Source organism: Eubalaena glacialis, chromosome 11 (assembly GCF_028564815.1).
Source record: "Eubalaena glacialis isolate mEubGla1 chromosome 11, mEubGla1.1.hap2.+ XY, whole genome shotgun sequence".
NCBI lineage: Eukaryota > Metazoa > Chordata > Mammalia > Artiodactyla > Balaenidae > Eubalaena > Eubalaena glacialis.
The window spans coordinates 15,831,465-15,854,822 of NC_083726.1; the positions used below are offsets into that span (position 1 = coordinate 15,831,465).

Sequence of the window (23,358 nt, forward strand, 5' to 3'; positions counted from 1 at the left end):
GCCCGCGAGCCACAACTACTGAAGCCCACGTGCAGCAACAAAGACCCAACGCAGCCAAAAATAAATAAAATAAAATAAATTTTTTAAAAAATAATAAATAAATAAATATTTTGGAAGAGATATTTTGATAAATATTTTGATAAATATTCTTTTTCTCCTGATACTTTCAGATATTAATTTTAGTATTCATCAGTGGATCTTGCTTGAAGCAATTATTATGTGCCATTCCAATCATGATTTTTTTCATTCCTTCTATATTTATTAGTTGGAATTCTTCTGTAATGAAGACTTGTTCCTTCTCCCCCCATTTATTTATTCAATAATTTATTTATAAAAGTGTGGGTTTGTATTTGTTTTATTCTTTGGGTTATAATCTATTACTGTTACTGTTTATTTTGTTTAAATTGGTCCAGCTTTGACATCCATCTTATTTTTAGACATGCACCCATCTTATTTCTCTTGAGCACTTCCTTACTTTCTGGCACCATGAGATGCTCCAACTCATCTTGTATTTTTCTTGCTCTGCCCTGAAATCAGCCACTGCTCTGTGGAATCCTGGTTCTTCTAATTGGAGAAGGTTATTTAGAAACCAAGATCTGGATACTTGTTTCATCTTTTATAGCCTTTTTTTGTGTCCTGGCACTCTTTTTTTTCTTCTTTTTTCATAGTCCTACCACCATGAAAACCTCTGAAAAACTTGACTTGTATCCAGAGGAAAGTTAACATTATTAGAAGAGAATTTTCTGGTAGGAATATCAGAAAACCAATATATGTAACTCTGTCATTTGCTTTTGTACATGTGTTGAACAGATTTTATTAAGTTCTATTTTAATCCTCTAAAGCCTAGAAGTAAATTTTAAATATGATTTTTGGCCTATCCTCATAGTGTTACAATGTAATCGTTTCTAAAAATACACATGGGATAGTAAAAAGTCTTAGATTTCAAGTACTTTGTGATTTGGGGATTAGGGAGGCATAAATTACATAGCCTTATACTAGTGTAAATTAACCTCAGAAGTTAAAATATATTTCAAGTAAAGACTGACTCAAATTGTTATCCCAAAGTGCTGTGATAGATACTAAAGATCCAGATCAGTCATACCCGTAAAATTTTAGCGCTCTTCCTCAGCATAATTGCCTTCCTTTTACATGTCCTTTAACAATAGGGATTTCAATAATACAATATATTAATTACTAGAATAATAAATTTGCACATCTTATTCTCATTGAATTTGGAGGCTCCAAGGACTGGAATTCTGGTTGTATTTATTTATTTATTGTTTATTTTTATTTTTGGCTGAGTTGGGTCTTCGTTGCTGCGTGTGGGCTCTCTCTAGTTGCAGCGAACGGGGGCCACTCTTCATTGCAGTGCACGGGCCTCTCGTTGCAGTGGCCTCTCCTGCTGCGGAGCACGGGCTCCAGGCGTGCGGGCTTCAGCAGTTGTGGTTCACGGGCTCAGTAGTTGTGACTCGCAGGCTGCAGAGTGCAGGCCCAGCAGTTGTGGCTCACGGACCTAGTTACTCCGCGGCATGTGGGATCTTCCCGGACTAGGGCTCGAACCCATGTCCCCTGCATTGGCAGGCGGATTCTCAACCACTGCGCCACCAGGGAAGCCCTGGATTTATTTTTTTGTGTCCTATGTAGATGCCCAGATGTTGGTTTATGAATGAAAGAATGTACCTCAGAATATGTGACTCTACATTTTATTAGATTACTAATAATTAATTCTCAAATATCTCTAAAGAGAGTAAAAGTTAATGTGAATCTAAATGAGTCTATTTACCAAATAAGAAGTGATAGGATAGTACTTCGGGTTCGTTTAGTTTCATTTATGTTTCTCTGTCTAAGCATAGAACAAGTTCTGTATGTAGTTATATAGCATCTGTAAAGATGAGACATTTCTTATTTTCAACTATGAAATTAATGGGTTGTGTTTGAGGTCCATGACTGGTTCATAACTCACTTATTAATAATTAAGTAAAATTGACCCCTTTTTGTTATTGAGAATTGCATCAGACTTAGAATTCTAAAATTTCAGTTTGATTTCCATGTTATCTTCTTCTCTGCCTTTTTTTTTTGACCCTTTACCATCTCACCCCCTACTCTATCCTTCTTTGTTCATTCTTGCTTCTCTGTCCAATCAGTCTTTGCTTCTCTGTCCCATATAAGACATATAAGAGCATATGTCCCATATACTCTTGCTTCTTTCTATCATGTGTCCTTACTTCTCTCATGTGTTACTGCATCTTTATCCCCCCTCACTCCCTTCCTTCCATCAGTCATTCTTTCCATATTTCCTTCTAGGAATACACATATCTAGCCTCTGCTTCCGTATATCCAGACCTCATTCCATCCTTCCTTTTCTTATTCCTTCTCTCTCTCCAGCCTTCTTTCTGTCCTATCATTCCTTCTGTTCATTCAAAGCGAAGGTCCTTTCTTCCATCAGTTCTTCTTTTATTTTATCTAGTCTAATGACTACCATATATGTACTGATGAATTCCAATTTTATATCTTCCACCCACACACTTCTACCTTGGACTCCAGATTTAACAATCCCACTTCCTGTGCTATATTACCTCTTGAATTCCTACCCAGATACCAACTGCTCTTATCATTTTCACTATTACCACTGTTATTCATGCCACCATCATCTCTCCTCTAGAGCAGTATAGTAGCCTCCTAAGTGGTCTTCCTATTTCTGCCCTTTGCCTGATAACTCATTTTCTACCCAGCAGTCCAAGTGATTATTTTAAAAGTTAAGTCATGTCATGTCCCAGTCTCTGCTCAAAACCTTTCAAAGGATTCCTATCTTTTTATATTATTATTGAGGTAACATTGGTTTAGAAGTTTCATGTGAAAATTATAATTTAATTTATGTGTACACTGCAGCATGCTTACCACTAATACAGTCACCATACAGTTAACCCCCTTTACCTATTTTGTGCTTCCATCCTCTCTGGTAACCACCAATCTTATTTTTCACAGATGAAAATAGAGATCTTATTTTATTCTTTTTTCCCCAGCTTTATTGAGATATAATTGACATGTAACTAGTCTTTTCCTGAAGGAGAGAAATTTCAAATAGGACTGTTAGACTACTGAAAAGCATTACACATAGATCTGGGAAAGCATGCTTTTGAACACATTAGACATTTTATTTAGTTATGTGTAAATCCTTTAAAGCCTAGAAGTACATCTTATACTTGATTTTGGCCTAACCTGGTAGAGTCACAATGCTGTGGTTTCTAAAATTAGACAAGGAGTAAGAGTTCTAGATTATACATAGCTTTGTGTGATTTTTGAGATCAGAGAGGCTTAAGTTACATAGATTGTATTAGTGTAAATCGATTCCAGAGATTGAGTGATCTTGGCCCTTTTAAACTCTATTATTAATTCTAATAATTTTCTGTGTATTCCTTTTTTTATATGTTGATAGTGTCAATACCCATATCATCTGTAAATAATCATGTTTTTGTTTCTTCTTTTCCCATCCTTATACCCTTTATCTCTTGATCTTCTCATTACTACACTTGTTAGTCCTACTAGTACCAGGTTGAATAGAAGCAGTGGCAGGCATCCTTGTCTTCTTCCCAATCCTAGAAGAAGTACTTTCAACATTTTACCATTAAATATGATGTTTTCTGTACTTTTTGTGAATGCCCTTTTTCACATTAAGGAGGTTACCTTCTAGTCCTGGTTTGTTGAGGCTAAAAGGAAATTGAATTTTAATAGCTACTCTTTCTGCATCTGTTCAGTTGGTCATGTGAAATTTCTTTATTCTATGAATGAGGTGAATACACTAACCAGTTTTTAAACATTAAACTAATCAACTTTCTGTGGATAAGCCCAACTTGATCATGATGTATATTTTTTAATGTATTGTTGTATTTGGCTTGCTGATATGGTATGCTTGTGAGTGAGATTAGTTTGTAATTTTCCTTTTGTACTGTCCTTGTCTGATTTTGGTGTCAAGGTAAATCTCACCTCATAAAGTGAGTTAGGGAGTGTTCCTTTTTTGTCTATCCTCTGTATGAGGTTAGAATCCTCTGTAAAATTAAAACTGTCTATTTCATGAATGTTTGGTAGAATTCATCTGTACAGCTGACTGGCTCTTGTGTTTTCCATATAAGATTTTCAACCACGAATTCAGTTTCTTTAGTAGCTATGAGACTGTTCATGTTCTTTTTTTGCTCTTGAGTCAGTTTTGGTAAGTTTTAAATTTCTTCTTGAGTCAGTTTTGGTAAGGAATTTATCCATTTTATCAAAGTTTTCTAATTTATTTGCATAAAATTGTTCATACTGCCTTATTTGCCATTTAATCCCTGCAATATCTGAGATTATATCCTCTTTTGTATTCTTAATATTGCTTATTTTGTCTGCTCTCAATTTTTCCCTTAATTTACCTTGTCAGAGTTTTACAGTATTGTTTCTTCAAGTAATAAATTTTGGCTTTGTTGTTTCTATTATGTATTTGTGTTCTCTTTTCACTAATTCCTGCTCTTGATCATTTCCTTCTTTCTTTTTCTTCTTTAGACCATAGAGACCAATAGGTGAACAATAGAACAATAAACACCTTTATTACTTGAGCTAAGATAGGAGGGAGGAGGATTTGTTTGCCTTTCCGGGCCTTGATTTTCCTCAGCTAGAACTCCAGCTCCTTGCACTCTAGCACATAGCCATCTGCTTTGCCACACTGGCCTGGTTTTGAAACAGTGCATGCAAGGAGCTTGCCCTGCTGGAACTGCTCCTCCAGAAGACTGCTGATTTTGGCATTCTTTTACCTTTCATCATATTTCTTCTGAATTTTCTTTGATCGTTTTTTGTTTAAAATCCCTTCCACCTCGAAGTCAGCTTGGCTCCCTTCTTGCAGCCCCGGGGCAGTGCGTAGTGGGACTCCTACCACTGTCAGAATAGTGTGCTGTCAGTGAGCACGATGCAGTTCTTCACCAGGGTCTTGGTACTGACCAGTTCATTGTTGGAGACACTGTAAACAATAATGAGCCTCGTTTTGCACGTACAACACTCCAAGCCTCAGGGGAAGTTCCCCACGTCCAGCCTCAAGGTACGGTACTTGTTGCCTCCTTGCATGTGGAATGTGTGTATGAGGCAGGGTCAATCTTAGTGTTGGCAGCGGGGATTCCCAGCTCATACTTCTGCTTCTTGTGGTAGGTCTTTCTCTCGTTCCTAGTCTTGTGGCGCTTGTGCCAGTTGTTCCGAGATATGCCTATTGCTCAGTGCTGGCTGGAAAGAGATAATTTCCTTCTTTATGTTTTTTTTAAGATTTATTCTGCTGTTTTCCTAACTCAATTTCAAGTCTTTTTTTTCTAATGTAAGCATTTAAGCCTATATATTTTCTTCTAATACCTCTTTTTTGTTGTTTTTCATTCTGCACATTTTAGATATATTTTTTTCATTATCATTCAGTTTTAGGTATTTACTAAAATCCATTGTGATGTTCTTTGATAAATTGTTTGGAGAAGTGTTTTTTAATTTCAAAATGTATGATAGATACCAATTCCTTTCAATCTGTTGAATAGTATTATGACCTAGTACAGGGTCAATTTTCATGAGTATTCCATGTATACTTGAATAAATGTTCTCTACTTATTGGATATAATGTTCTCTGACTGCTTTATATCTTATGTCTTTGTCTTTGGTTTTGTGTAGTTTCAATATGGTGTATCTAGATGTGGATCCTTTCTCTGTCTCTGTCTCATCTCTCCCTCTCTGTATCTCTGCTTATTTTTATCTGTTCTTTATTTCTGTTTTTATTTCCCCTCCTCTCCATCCCACCTCCCAACTGTATCCCCATGTTCCTCTCTTTCTTACCCTGCTTGAGATTCATGAGCTTCTTGAATTGATATCTTTCAGTGGTTCTGGAAAATTCTCAGTAATTTTCAGGTCTCTTATTCTGCAGCTCAGATTAAGTTCTTGTTTCCTTGTGTATTTTATGATTGATTGATTGATTTTTGGTGGAACTTTTTCTGTAGAAATTGAAGCATGGGTTGAAGTTGAGAATCCAGAGAGGATTTATAATTTCTTTTAACAATTATCTCAGATCACAACCAACCTGGGACCACGTTAATGCAATGATATGCTTGAGATGTTTGGTACCGTTTAAATTCCATGAATTTGCATTGAGATTATGCATGGGGGGGATGCACAAGAATTTTTTAATAAATAATTTTAGATTTATAGAAAACGTGCAGATATAATACAGAGAGTTCCTGATTACTCTATACCCAGTTTCCCCCAATATTAACATCTTACATTACCACCATATTTTTGTCAAAACTAAGAAATCATAGCACTAGCTAAATTCCAGACTGTATTCAGATTTCCACTAATGTTCTTTTTCTGTTCCAGGATTTCATCCAAATTACCACATTGCATTTAGTCATGTGTCCTTAGTCTCCTCTGTCCTGTGACAGTTCCTCAGGCTTCCCTTGTTTTTTATGACCTTTTGGATTTAGAGTACTGGTCATGTATCTGGTAGAATAGTCCTCAATTTAGTTTTGTCTGATGTTTCTCTCATCTTTAGAGTGGGGTTATGGGTTTTGTGGAAAATATCACAAAGGTGAAGTGTTCTTCTCATATCATACCAAGATGTACATGATACATGACTGACTTATCACTGATGATGTTTGCTCTGATATGTGGTTGCAGTACTGTTTGCCAGTTTTCTCCACTGTGAAATTACTATGTTTAACCTTTCCATTCAGGAATGGGAGATTTTATTTTCTTTCAGCCCAGACTGAGTAGAGACAGGCAAGTTTCCTTCCTGTCCTATTAAGATTTATGTCTTATTTACATTTGAACTGTGGATGGAGCTCTTTAAAGCCCAGGTTTTATATTGAGGGTCTATTATTAGTTTCCTCAGTTGGATGGGCCTTGGGCTTTATCTCCTGTCCTCCTCAACCTGGATTATGTTTAAGCCTTCCAGGGCTCTGTAGAAATCCTCAAGGCTAAAGCTGACCTTAGCACTCTGCTTAACCTCTTATGATTCCTTACTTTTGGGGCAGTCCAGTGAATTATGTTTAAAAGTTTTCTTTTGTTGTTTTTTGTTAACTTTTTGTTAGTTATTTCCACTAGGGTATCTTAATCCAATGTACTGTCAGCAACAGAAGTTAGTAGGTTTCTTTTGACATTGATTTTGAATATTTTTAAAAATGTTAACACTTGTGTTGGGGGGAAATACAGCTTAGACTTAGAAAGTATGTTACTTGTAGTCATTCTCCCAATTCCTCACTCCCCCCCACCCAAACATACACAGTTCTTATGAGTTTCTTAATTTAAGGATACTGTTTTCTCTGCTTTGATTGATCTTTCCTACTTGATCCTCATGATCAACACCTATTGATTCCAAACTCTGCTCAAGTGTTTTCTTCCTCATGCCTTCTCCTGTCTCCTTTCCCCTGCCCCCACACACAGAGTTTGATTGCATCTGTGCTGCCATAATATACCCCTCATTAAGAAATATGAATACATACATATCAATATTGGTTTGAATATTATGGTAGATGTTATTATTGTTCACCATTATTCACCTGCAGGAAATTTATGCTTCTGCCTTCTTGAAGTTTGGCTTGCCCATGTAACCTGCTTTAACCAATTAAATGTGAGCAGAAATGCCTTGCCTGATCTGCAGTAGATACATAGCATGAGTGAGAAATAAACTTTAGTTATTTTAAGACCCTGAGCTTTGAGAGTTGTTTGTTACCTCAGTGTAACCTAACATGTTCTATCTTAATTGACACACATGCTCAATTCCCCATCTTGAAGGCAAAAGCTGTATTTTAGTCGTCTTTATGTCCTTAAAGCTGCCAGCCTAATTTTCCTAAAACATTGTAGATTATTACATATCCTTCAGGAAAGTAACATTATATAGTGCAAAGAGCGTGGGTTTAGAGTCAGACACATCAAAATTAAAAAATTTTTTACTTGATTGCTTAGCTGAGTTACTTTGGAAGATGTCCTTGAGTTTTAGATTCATTTTTAAAATGAGATACCTTATAAAGTTGTTGGGAATATAGTATATGTAAAGTACCTAGTACAGTAGACATTTTTTCCCTCTCACATTTCTTACTTCTCCATTGACTATTGAATCAAGTCTTTAAAAGTCCCTTTCTCCTGCTTTCATTAATTTATTTATTTGATTAGTCATTAGATAAATATTTTTTGAACTGCTACTATATGTCAGGCATTGTCTAGTTACTGGGAAGTGGTGAACAAGGCCTAGTCCCAGTCTTTAAGGTGGTTACAGTCCTATGGCCAATAATTCTCCCTTCCCGTCTTCAGCTATCAAACAAAGTTATATTAATACTGCAAATCCTCTCTCTACCATCACCTTGAAAATTTTGCCTAAATTTCTCCCCATCTCAAAAAAAAAGAAAAAAATCCAGAAGTGATTGTTCCCTCCTGATTGTTCAAAGCAAATTACTGGTATTCATATGTGTCTCTTATATATTGCATTCCGCCATAACAGGTTCTGTTATATTCATATACATCATGTACATTTTCAAGTTTCTTTTCTAAATTTTAAGCTCCTTGAGTGTTGGAATTTCATATCATTTATATTGTATTCCTCAAATCAAGAATATTATGTGGATAATGAATAATGTCATTCGTTAGAAGGTGTTTTAGGAATTTATGGGGGCATTTTTGGTAGTCACAGTGATTGGAGGGTCCTAGTGGAATTAATGAGGAGAGACTGAGGATGGAAAACTTATTGCAGTGCTCAGGACAGTCTCTCAAAATAAATAGTTGTCCTGAGTCCCACATAACTTTCAAATATTCTACTAGATGTTTCATGAAGCACCTAGTAAGTGAAAAACTTATTCATGATTTTCAAAATCTAGAGCCTAAATCCCTTTTTATGTGTAAACACTAGGTATTTTTTACACAATTTTAATATACATTGAGTGTTCCTGAAATATATTGATCACCGATGTGAATCAAGGGAAGATTGAACTTTGTCCAGACGTCTACTAAATCTTGCTCAACATTACAGGAAACCAAAGGCAGTAACACTCATGGTATTTGAGTCACCAATAATACAACTGTATCATTCTGTTTTTGTAGCTGTTGAATTTAAAATGATTCTCTATGTAGGTGTAGGCATCCAACTAATTCATTGTCTTTTTGTTTCATACCCAGATATTTACTTATGGTAAGTAAATGTTGCTTCTTTTTAAAATATAAATGACTTTCCTTAAACTTCTCTCATATATTACATTGGAGCATTATATTAATGCTTTAAAATTGTATATAAGGATATGTTATCTATGAATTTCATTTCAGAATTTAAAATAAGGCAGTGAAAAATATTTGTTATAAAAAGTGACATTGTGTCATGGTTTAGAACCACTGATTTATGAACCATTAGAGCCTGGAAAAATATAAAATCTGCTTTTAAAATACATATTTAATCCTATTCAACATTAAACTATTCTCTTCAGGGAAAGTGTATATCACAAATATTCTGATAATTTGAATAATGTTAGTTAAGAGCACTAAAAATTTGTTACAAACCAGAAAAAAAGCATATGTAAACTTTATTCAATTTATAGAGACAAATTGCTATTTATAATTTTTGAACTTCTAATGAAACGCCAATGACTGCTTAATGACTGAGACTCTCCATTTTTTCCTTTATTATAGTTAGTATATCCAGAACTTTCATTTTAAAAAATTTAACTCTGTTGTTTCACAAGGAGGAAGGGTAGAAGAGAAGATCTTTGGTTGTGATTTAATGATCTTAATTTATAGTCTGTAAATCAGTTCTCTAGGGTCAGCAATGAATTGTTTTGGTTTAGATATTCTAAGTGTAGTTTTCATTGTTGAGCATGTGATAAGATATATTTTATAAACTCAAGTGCAGAACCAGATGGCTTTATTCTGGTATGATACGTGTTAATTCATAATGCCTTGTTTTTAGCAGGAATGGGATTATGTTGTATCTTACTGTTGCCTTTTTTAGACTACTTTATAGACAGAACTAGAAATTCTAGTTATATAAAGCTGTACTAGCATAGGCTGGAAAGTAGGTCATTGTTATGGGGAGTATACCAAACTGCCCACTGGTTGCTATAGCAATGACCTACTTTAAGAAACTATTTCTGTTGATTCATGTTGAAATCATCTTTTGGAACCAGCATAAAGAAACTCACCGCATGTAATTTTTCCTAATACCAGTAAGGTAGTGATCGCTGGAGGTAAAAAAAAAATCCTTAAAATGTTTAAAGTGAAGAAATATATTTTCTCACCTAACACCTCTTCAATAAATTTTGAAGTGCTGCAATTAGTATTGTAATTAAATAGTACCAGAACTGTTCTTCTGTGTAGGCAATACAATTATGCCGAGGGGTGTAGTGAGTTTTACTACCCTTTGGCCTATTTAAAAATCAACCCGTTACGTGTAATTAATAGCATTATTAACTGAGCCTTCAAATGGGTATGGTTTCAAGAAAACAGTAAACATGCCAAATTGGATAAGGTCTGAAAATAAGTTCCTATTAAAATTGTACCTTATGGGGAGTTCCCTGGTGGCCTAGTGGTTAGGATTCTGGGCTTTCACTGCCGTGGCCCTGGTCAGTCCCTGGTCGGGGAACTGAGATCCCTCAACCTGCACGGTGGGGTCAAAAAAAAAAATGTACCTTATGTAATTTCAATGTATTGTATTAAATCATTCCATTCAATGTTGGATTCCTGTTCTTAGGTACATGCATTCGTAATATATAAAGGTTGAAATTGGTGTGATCTCTGAAACACATTGAATCTGAACTCTGGCAGAACTCACTCTCTTCCCAGTTGTGGGTAAAGGATGAAAAGTTAGACTATATAGTACCCTTTGAAGTAACATTTTTCCTTCAGCACTAAAAAGAAATCTTACCTGTCAATGAGTTGATATTTTGAACTTGGTGTATTGGAGATTTTATGGTATTATCAAGGAAGAATTATATGCTTAGAGATTAGTTGATTCAGGGTCTTAACTGCACTGTATCTTGTTGTATATATATATTCATATTCACATTTGCCTTGCCTTGTGGGAAAGATTTTCATCAAACCTTTGTTCAAAGTCACATTCAGAGAAAGTTAAGAGTTCAAGATGATTGTGTATATAGATGTAGGCATTAACTAATTCATTATCTTCTGTTGTCATGCCCCGGTATTTACATATAGAAATACATGTTACTTCTTTCAAAACTATAAATTTTTCCCAAGGGAGAATAATTATAACTTCTGCTGAATGAATATCTACCAAGTACTAGTTATTTTATGCTCTTTCTATCCTTTCAGCAGATGTTCAAGACAACTCTATAGGTTATTTTCTACTATTTCTGATCTTTTCAACAAATTGTGTAAGGCACATGATGAGACTTGTTTGCCAAATGTAGAATCCAAAACACAGGTAAAGAAAACTGTGTAGTTAGGAGTGAGACACAGATACTTAATTTGAAATACTTCAGGAGGAGAAGGTGATCTATATATGATAGCTATCATATAACGTACAATCTGAAAGTTTCTCTAGGATGAGGTTATATCCTTTGAGGGTTTAGGGGATGGAGAAATTACTTTCAGGTGGAAGACTGAAGATTAGTAGAATATGAACTTAAAGAGATGGGAATTGGGAAAGGTACTCCAGGCCGAGGGAAGAGCATGGAGCAAATTCCAGGAGATTGAATGTGTGGGGGAAAGAGAAGTAGTTTGGTTTGGTGGGAGGGAAAGAGGAATGGTAGGAAATGAACCCTGGAACCCTAAGTTAGTCAAACAAAATAATTTGTTCTTTATTCTATAGAGAATGAAGTTTTGAAGACCTTTTTACAGGAAAGTGTGCCTCAGGAAGATTTCATATTGTGTATAAAATGGATAAGAGTGGAGAGAGATTGTTGGTAGGCAGAGCCATTTTAAGGCATTGCAGCAAATAATACTAGCAAGAGATAACAAGGGATAGAATTACTGTAGCAAGAATAGAAGTGATAGGAAGGAGGAGACTAAAAAAATAATAGATAACAGTTATATAATCATGCTTACTATGGGTCAGGCACTGTTCTAAGAGCTTCACATATGTTATTTAATTCTCACAACAATAGTGTGATATGGGCCCTGTTACTACTCCAATTTAACAGATGAGGAAATTAGAACTTTTCAGGATTGATTGAGGGATAGTAACTTGTTGCTATCAATTGTTAAATTATGGGACATCTATGCAATGGAATACTATGAAACCATGAAAATTGATGCCATAGAAGTATGTCTGTTGCTTTGAAAATATGTTCACTATGTGTTAAACCAGGTTTACAGTAAATATAATATTTCTGTTTTCTACTTTGAATGAATATGCTAATTGTCAATTTTATAACTTTTATGACATTTGAAAAAAGTGTATGTTTCTCTCTTCTTTACCCCCACCCCAAATTCCCTCTCCCCAAGGGTAGCTATTATTAATAGCTTGGAGAGTATCCTTCCAGTTAACAAGTAGATATATGCAAAGTAAATTTTATTTTATCAAAATAACATATGCAATAGTTTTAAAAGTCATAGTGCAAAAAGCCTGATAACAAAGGACAGCATCACCGATATGTTCTCCTCCATCCTGCTCTTTTTCTTTTCTTCGCAAGTCTTTTCTGAAATACCTATTTGAGTCCACTGTATCTCTGCAATCTTTATGTGAAATTATAGTGATATAAACAATAACATCCATGGAAGAAAAACACCATCAATAACATCTATGGGGGAAAAACATCATGCCGCAATACAATTTCTGTTCCTTTGTTTTATGAAGTGCCAAAACAAAATTAACTTTTTGGTTGCAAAACTTTTTCCATTGCTTCAGTCCACGTCATTCTGTACAATGTTTATTTGGTTCATAGAGTATTTATTGAAAAGCATTAAGAATGCTTATTCAGCTTGTGAACAAGAAAGGGAAAAATAAAGGGCTAATTATTAACTAATCCAGGCTTACTTGTTCATTTTATAAATGAATCAGATCCTTTTTTTTTCATTTCCCATCTTGTTGTCTATCATTGACCTGCTTGTACTACATAAAAACTTTTCTAACAAAAAAGTAGAATATGGTGAACTCTTGCTACTTACTACCAGCTCTGGTAGAGAAGATACTGAAACTAATACTACAAAAGAGATTTGAGGATTATCTCTGCCTTGGATTATCCTTCCAGGACATTTTAGTTTTGTACTGTTAAAACTTAAAAATTGCTAGTTCACTCAACTTCTTAATTTTTGATCTGAATACTACAGGCTCTAAAAATTCTTTTGCCAAGCAAATACAGAAAACTAGATGCTTCCCAATAAACAGTTGTCACGGAACATGATAAGTTATTCATAGTTATGGATAATTTTACAAAACTTAGATACTTTTATATTGCTCTAACAACAAACAACAACAATATTCTCCCCAATGTATTTGCACATTGGCAGTGGTGGGTTGGGATGGGGATTGGGTATTAGGGAGGTAACTCCAAAGCAAGACAGAAAAGGGATGTGGTGAAATATAAATGTGAGTATATATTTGTTTAAGGACAACTGTGAGACTTCCTAAGGTGAAATGGTGGGATGTCTTTAACATCCTCGTGAGTACAGCACTGTGACTTCCCAAGCCCGTAGAGATGATGATTCCTAAAGGGGAAGGAATATCAAACTTGACTAGGTATACTGATGTCACTAATAACTACAGTTGTAGAAAATTAACAAGACTTTCTTGGTGAAATTATGGGATCAGAATGGGCAAAGACAACAAAATGATCTATTCTGAATAATCTTCTAGAAAAATGCTGTCCAGTAGAACTTTCTGCAATGATGGAAGTGTTCTTCACCTGTGCTGTCCAGTATGGTAGCTACTAGGCACACATGTAGCTCTTGAGAGGCCTTGAAATGTGGCAAGTGTGACTGAGGAACTGAATTTTTAATTTTAATTAATTTAAATGGCTACACGTGCCTAGTGGCTACCATATTGGACAATGCAGTTCTGAAATATGCCTTTCCATTCATTTTAACCACTCCTTCTCACAAGTAAGACACAATCATTATTCTGAAAGAGCACATGGCCTGTAGAAAAGGCAGATAGATATTTAAGATGAAAAACAAAGAAGAAGCAGAGTAGAGAGGAAATAAGGTATATCCAGCTGAGAGGAACAGAATCTAGATGAAATATTAGAGAAAATTAACATGAGGCAAACAATGAGGTTGAACCTTCCAGGGGTGATATCTCTTTTGGATTTGCTCTTGTGGACTGCTCCATTTCTTCCCAATGGAAGATGCAAAGTAAGCAGTCTTCTGCCTCTGCCCCAGAATTTCCCCAGATATCTATTATGCATAAGACTTACTGATAATTATTTCATTGAAAAAAGATCTGTAGCCCCACCTGCATCATGAAACCTTTTTTGAAAAAATTAATCTGGCATTCTCTACAGTCAGAGAGTTAATGCCACATAATTTAACATTTATTATCAAATTCTTTTTCTTTAATTATATTAGAAATTTGAAAATGGGCATTACACTTTCTCTCTCGTACATAGATAATTACAATTGCTCAGAGTGATTAAATAGGATGTTACCTTTTTTTCCAGTAGAAAATGTTCTAGATTTTACAAGGTGGCTTTCCTATATGAACTTGAATTTATTTCACCAAGTTTCAACAATGAGATCAATTCATTTAATTACTTTATTTCTTTTTTAAAATATTTATTTATTTATTTATTTTTGGCTGCGTTGGGTCATAGTTGTGGCACGCGGGCTTCTCTCTAGTTGTAGCACTTGGGCTCCAGAGCACGTGGGCTCTGTAGTTGCAGCGCGTGGGCTCCAGGGTGCTTGGGCTCCGTAGTTGCGGCACACGGGCTTTCTAGTTGTGGCACACAGGCTCAGTAGTTGAAGTGTGCGGGCTTAGTTGCCCCACAGCATGTGGGATCTTAGTTCCCCGACCAGGGATTGAGCCTGCATCCCCTGCGTTGGAAGGCAGATTCTTAACTACTGGACCACCAGGGAAGTCCCTACTTTATTTCTTTATATGATTTTTATGTTTACAAATTAAACTTTGCTAACAGTCACTCGTATTTAATGAAAGTTAGCAATTTAATTTAGGAACTTTATTAAAAAATACTGAGAAATTTGTGCTGTAATTAAAAAAAAATTATAAGTATGATTTCTGGAAACAGTAATTTCTATATAAGCTGGAAATAATAAGATGATAAGAGGTAAAAAAGGTGATGGGGTGGCATTTCACATTTTAGAATAACATGATTTTACATTACTTTATATCTTCTAAATATATATTTTGAAGAATTTAAATAATATTTTCCTCTCTCTAGATTTTTGCTTCAATGTCTTGAAGACCTTGATGCCAATCTGCGAAAATTAAACTCTCGTCTGTTTGTGATTCGTGGACAACCAGCAGATGTGTTTCCCAGGCTTTTCAAGGTTATTGGAAAAATCTTTGCATAAAATAATAATCTCTTGTCAGAGAAGACACGTATTTGGGGTAAAGTATGGGAAATATAAGTGCTTTTAAATAAAATATTGTGGATATTTTCTCTATTTAATAAAAATGTTACACAGTGTAAAATCAGACAGTGAAAAAAATGATTTACAATGAAAAGTTTCTTTCTTCTACCTTAAACTGACAGTTCCCCTCTCAGAAGCAACAACTACTACCAGTTTGTGTATTCATTAGAAATATTCTTTGCACAAATAAGAATGCATATGTGTATGTGTTTATATACACATATTTGTGTTTGTGTGAATGTTAACCATCCCCCCTTTTTAAAACCAAGGTGAGAACATGCTATGTTATACCATTCTATGCCGTGCTTTATTCACATAACCATATATTTTGGAGATTGTTCCATGTTACTTTCTCAGTCTTTTAAATGGCTTCATAGTACTGCATTGTGTAGATATGCTGTAATTTCTTTTTTTTAAAATTAAAGTATAATTAACTTACAATATCATATTAGTTTCAGGTGTACAACATAGTGATGCAATATTTTTATAGATTACACACCATGCAAAGTTATTATAAAATATTGACTATATTCCCTGAGCTGTATATTATATCCCTGTGACTTATTTATTTTATAATTGGTAGTTTATACCTCTTAATCCCCTTCACCGGTTTCACCCCTACCCCTACCCCACTCCCCTCTGGTATCCACTAATTTGTTCCTTTTTGGTTTTTTGGTTTTTTTTTAAATAAATTTATTAATTTATTTATTTATTTGGCTGCTTTGGGTTTTCGTTGCTATGCCCGGGCTTTCTCTAGTTGCAGTGAGCAGCGGCTACTCTTCGTTGCAGTGTACAGGCTGCTCATTGTGGTGGCTTCTCTTGCTGCAGAGCATGGGCTCTAGAGTGCATGCTCAGTAGTTGTGGCACACGGGCTTAGTTGCTCCACAGCATGTGGGATCTTCCTGGACCAGGGATCGAACCAGTGTCCCCTGCATTGGCAGGCGGATTCTTAATCACTGCGCCACCAGGGAAGTCCCCACTAATTTGTTCTTTATATCTGGTGAGCCTGTGTCTGTTTTGTTATATTTGTTTGCTTGTTTTTTAGATTCCACATATAAGTGAAAACATAACAGTATTTGTCTTTCTCTGTCTGACTTATTTTCACTTAATCATAATGCCCTCAAGGTCCGTCCACATTGTCACAAATAGCAAGATTTCATTCCTTTTTATGGCTGAGTAATCTTTCAGTGTGTGTGTGTGTGTGTGTGTGTGTGTACATCTTTATCCAGTCATCTGTTGGAGGGCACTTAGGTTGCTTCCATATATTGGATATTGTAAATAATGCTGATACGAACATTGGGGTACATATATCTTTTTGATTTAGTGTTTTTGTTTTCTTCAGATAAATACCTAGGAGTGGAATTGCTGGATCATATTACCATATTATCTGTGTTCTATTTTTAATTTTTTGAGGGTATAATTTCTTTCACTAGCTTTCTATTGAACATTTAGTTATTTTTCCACAGGCCTTTTGCTAATACAAGTAATGCTGTCAGTGAACATCCTTCTTCACAAAAAACAAATCTTTGCTCACATGTGTCAGTACATTTGTGGGACAATTCTTATAAGACTTTCTGAGTCAAAGGGCTGTGACAATTGACATGCTACAAATCTGTAATGTTTTTAACTTGGTAGAATCTTAAAAATCTCCTAATCTTATTCCCCCTCCTTTTTTCCAAATGAAAAAATTAGTCCTAGAGAGATTAAATGAGCTGACCTAGGTCATAAAACTAGCTCATGGAAGTGTTCAGACCAGAAACTGAGTTTTCTGGCTTTGTTAATTTATCCCTTCCTATTTACTACCATTAGTATTCCTAATGTATATCTGCTTTTTTCTTGCAGCTGTTTGATTCATCAAATTTTTATAATAGCATTGTTTCCACTTCTAATATACAAGAGAACAGTTCCTTTTCCTGAATGAAATATCCGCAGTGCTGGGAATCAAACCAACACTACCTAGCCTTTTTTCATCAGTGTGAAAGAACCTTTTAATGTTTATAGAGTTTGGCTAATACAACAGTTGTAGCTAGTGAAAATTTATTTTATAAAAGTTTTCTTACTACTGTAGCTACTTAGAGTCAGAATTTAACCTAGGTACATGGAAGAGCTCTGAGAAGAAAGGATATCAGAAACAATGGTAATAGTTTATCAGCATCTCACAAGTATAAAAGTATATGTGAATAACTGCTCAACCCTATCTAAATCCATGTGTTATAAGTAAATGAATCTTAAGAGAATTTTAAGTACCTTTAAAATAACAAAACATTTACCTGCTTTAAAAAAAATGGTTTAACTCAACAAGTCTTTTGTGTTCTTTATTTTGAGCTTTCTTCTGCCTGAAGTAGCATATTATTGGATCAAACTATCTTCTGTATATAGATGATGTCCTGTCTTGTTACTTTGGCAGAGAGGCAATGGTTTCTGCAAGGGCCATAAATTACAGATACGTGAATATACTTTAATATACCTAGAGTGCTTATTATTGTATACTGATACAGTAGTCTATATAAAATGTCATTTATGAAAACTTTCAGATTTATTTAATATGTCTGAACCATAGAGGGAGTTAATTCCTCTTTTTATTGTATTGATATTTTTATTTTTACTTTTTGTTTAGAGGTACTATATGCACGTGTTTCCAAAAAAGAGCCCAAGAGTATGTACAATAAAAAGCAGGTCTCCTTCTCACCCCTAACCTTTACACCCCCAGTTTCTCTGAGGAAGAAGATTCTTTTGTCAGTAACTAGCTGACTCATTTACATTACTGTCTCTGGTTTTATTATTCTAGTACAGCAGATAGAGAGAACTTTAATAGGTAAGTAATCCAGCTTCCCACATTGGAGGTAAAACTGGTTTAGACCTGATAACAGTGCCTTTAGTTTACTGGGGTGGAAATAGTGATTTCAGTACTGACGTCTCCTCTAGTGTGCACCTTCTTTCTATAGCATTCACTCATTTTATTCTGTTTATACTAAGTAGATTTAGGAATGGGGCCAGAGCATTTTTATAAACACATTTTTACACACACCTATGTTGGATAAACTTCTTTTTTCTTATGTGTTTTCCGCTTAGAATTTTTCTCAGTTAAATTCTAACTTAATATAAGCTGACAAGATGGCTTTTTTTTTTCTTTTCATGTTCTACTGAAGAAATGATAAACTTAGCAGACACTAGCCTAGGCAAAACTTGAATGACAGTATTAATCATAGGTATCTTATATAAATTATTATTATGCAGTTAAATCTTATATCTTCTACATTTCGTGCCAGAGTGATAAGCTACCAAGACCACACATATTCTAGGGCCTGCAGAAACTTTTTATGAAGAGTTTAAAGTATCGGTTTAAAACGTTCTCTTTATATCCAAGAAACAGAGGCATGTGTCTGAAGTCTTTATAGATGGACACACTGAAGCATAATAAAATGTTTTGTTCAAAATCACAGAATAAATCAAAGAAGAACATATAAAACCACTAACATTTCACATGCATAAATTTATATTATGCTTTTTGAGTCTTTTTTTTTTTACAGATTTATTTGTTTATTTATTTATTGGCTGAGTTGGGTCTTCGTTGCTGTGCGAGGGCTTTCTCTAGTTGCGGCGAGCGGGGGCTACTCTTCGTTGCGGTGCGCGGGCTTCTCATTGCAGTGGCTTCTTTTGTTGCGGAGCATGGGCTCTAGGCGCACGGGCTTCAGTAGTTGTGGCATGTGGGCTTCAGTAGTTGTGGCTCGTGGGCTCTAGAGCACAGGCTCAGTAGTTGTGGCACACGGGCCTAGTTGCTACGCGGCATGTGGGATCTTCCCCGACCAGGGCTTGAACCCGTGTCCCCAGCATCGGCAGGCGGATTCTTAACCACTGTGCCACGAGGGAAGTCCCTTTTTGAGTCATTTTGGATTCTTGCTTTATTATTTCATGGTACATGCTCATTTGAATAAGATAATTCATTCAACAGATATTGATTGAGTGCCTGCTATGTACATGGCAGTGTTCAAGGTGCTGGGGATATACTGGTGAACCAAACAGAAAAAGTTCCTACCTTCACGGCACTTACACTATATTGGGAAGCAGACCAATAATAAAGTAAATATGCAGTGTCAGGTGGTGATAGGTGCTAAAATAAAATGTGGGATAGAAAGTCCCAAGGTGAGGGAAGGATAGTTACTTTATATAGAATCATGGAAGGCCTCACTGATAAGGTAACCTTTGAGCAAATGTATGAAGAGATTGAGCCATGCAGATATCTGGGGTGTGATACATTGAATCCACAAAATTTTGCAGCTTGTTCATCAAAAGGTAGAGTTTATTTTCTCACTCCCTTAAATCTGGGTTGGCCTTATATCTTGTTTTCACTAAGTGCCAAAGGAGATACCGAGTTTCAAATCCTAGGCCTCAAGCGACCTTGCAGCTTCTACCTTTGCCCACTTGGAATGCTCCTTGTACCATGTAAGGACTGGGCTAGAATGTCACATTATGGGAGACCACGTGTAGAGAGAGTGGGCCAACCAACAGCCAGCACCAAGGTCTGAAATGTGTGAGAGAGGTCATTTAGATGCTCTGGCACCAGCCAAGCTGCCAGCCGATTGCAAGCTTGTGAGTGAGCCCAGGTGAGACCAACAGAAGAACCATCTAGTTAACTGACAGACTTGGAGAGTTAATCACTTGTTTTAAGCTGCTAAGCTACTGCAACTTGGTGAAAGAGTGTCACAGGCAGAGGGAACAGTAGTTACAAAGGCCCTGATGTGGAAGTGTGCCATGACTTGTTTAGGAACAGCAAGGAAGGAGGCCGGTGTGCTCTAGCCAGAGCACAGTGAGTGAAAATAAGAGATAGGGTCAGAGAGGTTGCAGGAGCCAGATCACAGGGCTTTACCATGTTAAAGACTTCGGCTTTTACTCTGAGTGAAATGGGATGCCATGGGAGATTTCTGAGTACGGGAGTGACATGATTTCACTTACATTTAAAAGAATCACTTTGACTCTAGAGAATAGATATTGGAGAATGGAAATGCTGTAAAGACTTAAGCAGAAAGATCAATTAGGAGGCCATGGCAGTTATTTGGAAACAAGGTGATGGTGACTAGGACTAGAGTAGCAGTAGGGGTGTTGAGAAGTCGTAGGATTTTGGTATATTTTTTAAATAGAGGCTATAGCGTTTGTTTATATGTGGTATTTGAGAGTCAAGGATGACTCCTAGGTTTTTAGCCTGGGCAAATGACACAGTGGGTTGCCATTTAGTGAGATGAGGAAGACTATAGGAGGAACAAGTTTAGGGAAAAATCAGGAGTTCACCTTTTTTAACATTTCAAGTTTGAGACGCCTTTTAGACATCTGAATGTATTTGTTGAGTGGGATTCAAGTCCAGAGCTCTGGGGAGAAGTCTGTACTAAATTTAGGAACCTTAAACATATAAATTGTGTTTAAAACCCTGAGACTAGATTTATGGAGTAAAGGAAGGGGTAATGGATGGATGCGTGGAAATTTTTAGAGCTTTATACCTTCTTTATGTTTGGGTTATTTTGTAAGATAACTTTTTTTAATGTAATTATACTACTTCAAATGCTTTCTCCCAGGAAGTTTGTTATTTATAACTTTGTTTTCTAAAAATTTTATGTTTCATAATTATTTTCACAATATTACTCGTGACTGTTTAAGAACTGCACATCCATTTAGTGGTTCATATTATGCCTTCTGAATGGTTAAACAAATAATTGTGATACACAAAAACAGATATGAATCTTAGTGCCTAAAATTGCAAAGTGAATATTCACTCATTTCACATGAAAATATTTTAATACTACATGCAATCTTATTGTTATATTTACTGTTGAAATTCAAAGGTTAACCGCGTGTTGCTTAAAATAAAACCGGGGCTAAAGAGTAGATAGGGACTTCCACCTCTGGTTAAGATGTAGAAAGTTGCAGTAGACCAACATTCCTGTCTTAACAATGTGAAGAAAGTAAATATGCCACAATATCATAGGTTTTTTGTTTGTTTGTTTTTAACCTGTTAGAGGGTTGATGACACAAAGAAACCTAAATAAACCAAATTGCATAAAGGGATGAGACTTTCATGGGAAAGAAGAGACCCATGGCTACATCCCTGGAATCACAGCAGGAAGAGAAGGGATGCTACCATAGTTGAGAGTGAAGAGAAACCAGTGGAAATTTTACCAAGCTTTTTGTGGTCATATGTGGGCTGACATGGCAGATTAGAATTTCAAGAAGCCCTAGTCACAGAGTAAGTTTACACCCACTCTCCAGTTCTTTCTAACAGTGCCTTCATGGAGTACCAGTGGCAGTGTGCCAAAGGCTGGGGCGAGGGAAAAGAGTTGAGAGGGATCCCTCATTGAAGTGCACTGGGCATTCACTTAGTGCAAAGTAGCAGTTCACTGAAGCTGGAGACAGGACATCAGGGTAGAAAGATGCCTCCAGAGGTGTAGAAAATTAGGGGACAGGGCTGGAAAACAAAGAGAAGTCCTTAGCAACCATAAAGCTGATGGGTAGACAGCAAAGCAGAGAGAGATGTCCTATAGTTTGTAAAGCTAGTGACTGGGCTGTAAAGCAGAGAGAGACATCTGGAGTCTTGTTTGTACTCACATCTCAAGCCCTGTTGAAGAAAAATCTGAATCCTGCCCTCAAAATATTTGAAGCCAGTGGTGAATAAAATTTAATTAAAGCAGCAACAAAGCCCAGACCCAGCTCAATTACTGACTCCAGCAATTCAACTTCTATCAGAGCAAAGACTATGCACTTTTCTAGAGATAAATGTTGTTTATTCCATTTCTAGTCTTTTATAACATTGTCTGTTGTATGATCACAAATTATGAGACATATGAAGAAGCAGGAATATGTAACTTGCAATCAAGTAAAAGAAAAACCGTCAGTAGAACCAGTCCCACAGTTGATACAGATGTTGGGATTAGAATAAAGAAAGGACTTTACAATAATTATGCTGTAGATAGTAGAGGATCTAGTCAACAGGTGAAAAACTATGTGAAGAGATGGTAATTTTAGTACAAAAATGGAAAGTATTAAGAAGAACCAAATGAAACTCCTAGAACTGAAACATGCAATATCAAAAATGAAAATTCATTAATTGGGTTTATCCAGATTGAACAGAGCAGAACAAAAGATCAGTGAAGTTGAAGACAGTCAGTATCCCAACTGAAGCACAAAGAGGAAGATTTTTTAAAAAAGGGAATAGAGTGTCTGAGACTTGTTGAACAATAGTAAATGGCCTAACATATCCATAATTGTAGACCTAGAAAAGAGAGGGAGAGAGAGATTGGGACAGAAAAAAAATATTTGAAGAGATAATTGAGTTTCCAAAATTGATGGACGATATCAACCTACAGTGCCAAGAAGCTCAACAAACCCCAAACAGCATAAACATAAAGGAAACCACATCTTGCCACATCATAATCAATTAACTGAAAACCAAAGATAGAAAATTTTATAAGCAGCCAGAAGAGAAAGGACATATTCAGGGAACCACACTAAGAGTGTTCAATGGTTTCTTATTAAAAAAAAAAGAGTCCAGAAGACAATGGAATGGCATTTTTAAAAAGCTAGAAATAGCAAAAATATTCATTTTTTAAAAAGAGAAGGCACAATGAAGGCATTTTCAGGCAGACAAATGCAGAGAGAATTTATTTCCATCAGATCTATACTATAAGAAATATTAAAAGGAGACTTCCCTGGTGGCACAGTGGTTAAGAATCTGCCTGCCAATGCAGGGGACATGGGTTCAATCCCGGGTCTGGGAAGATCCCACATGCCTCGGAGCAACTAACCCCTTGTGCCTCAATGACTGAGCCTGCGCTCTAGAGCCTGCGAGCCACAACT

At 35.9% G+C, this 23,358-nt stretch overlaps 1 protein-coding gene and 1 pseudogene across 4 annotated transcripts in view; one reads left to right on the forward strand and one right to left on the reverse strand.

The window, feature by feature from the left end:
• Nucleotides 1–23,358, forward strand: part of CRY1 (cryptochrome circadian regulator 1) — a 94,553-nt gene that overhangs the window by 45,365 nt on the left and 25,830 nt on the right. For 3 of the 4 annotated variants that reach the window (XM_061206398.1, XM_061206401.1, XM_061206399.1), the window contains exon 2: nt 15,324–15,432. In XM_061206398.1, the coding sequence (XP_061062381.1) occupies nt 15,324–15,432 (109 nt within the window). Of the gene's footprint in view, nt 1–15,323; nt 15,433–15,466; nt 15,494–23,358 lie in introns of those variants that run through there. The other variant, XM_061206400.1, reaches the window with a different exon arrangement.
• Nucleotides 4,505–5,845, reverse strand: LOC133101282 (small ribosomal subunit protein eS8-like; annotated as a pseudogene).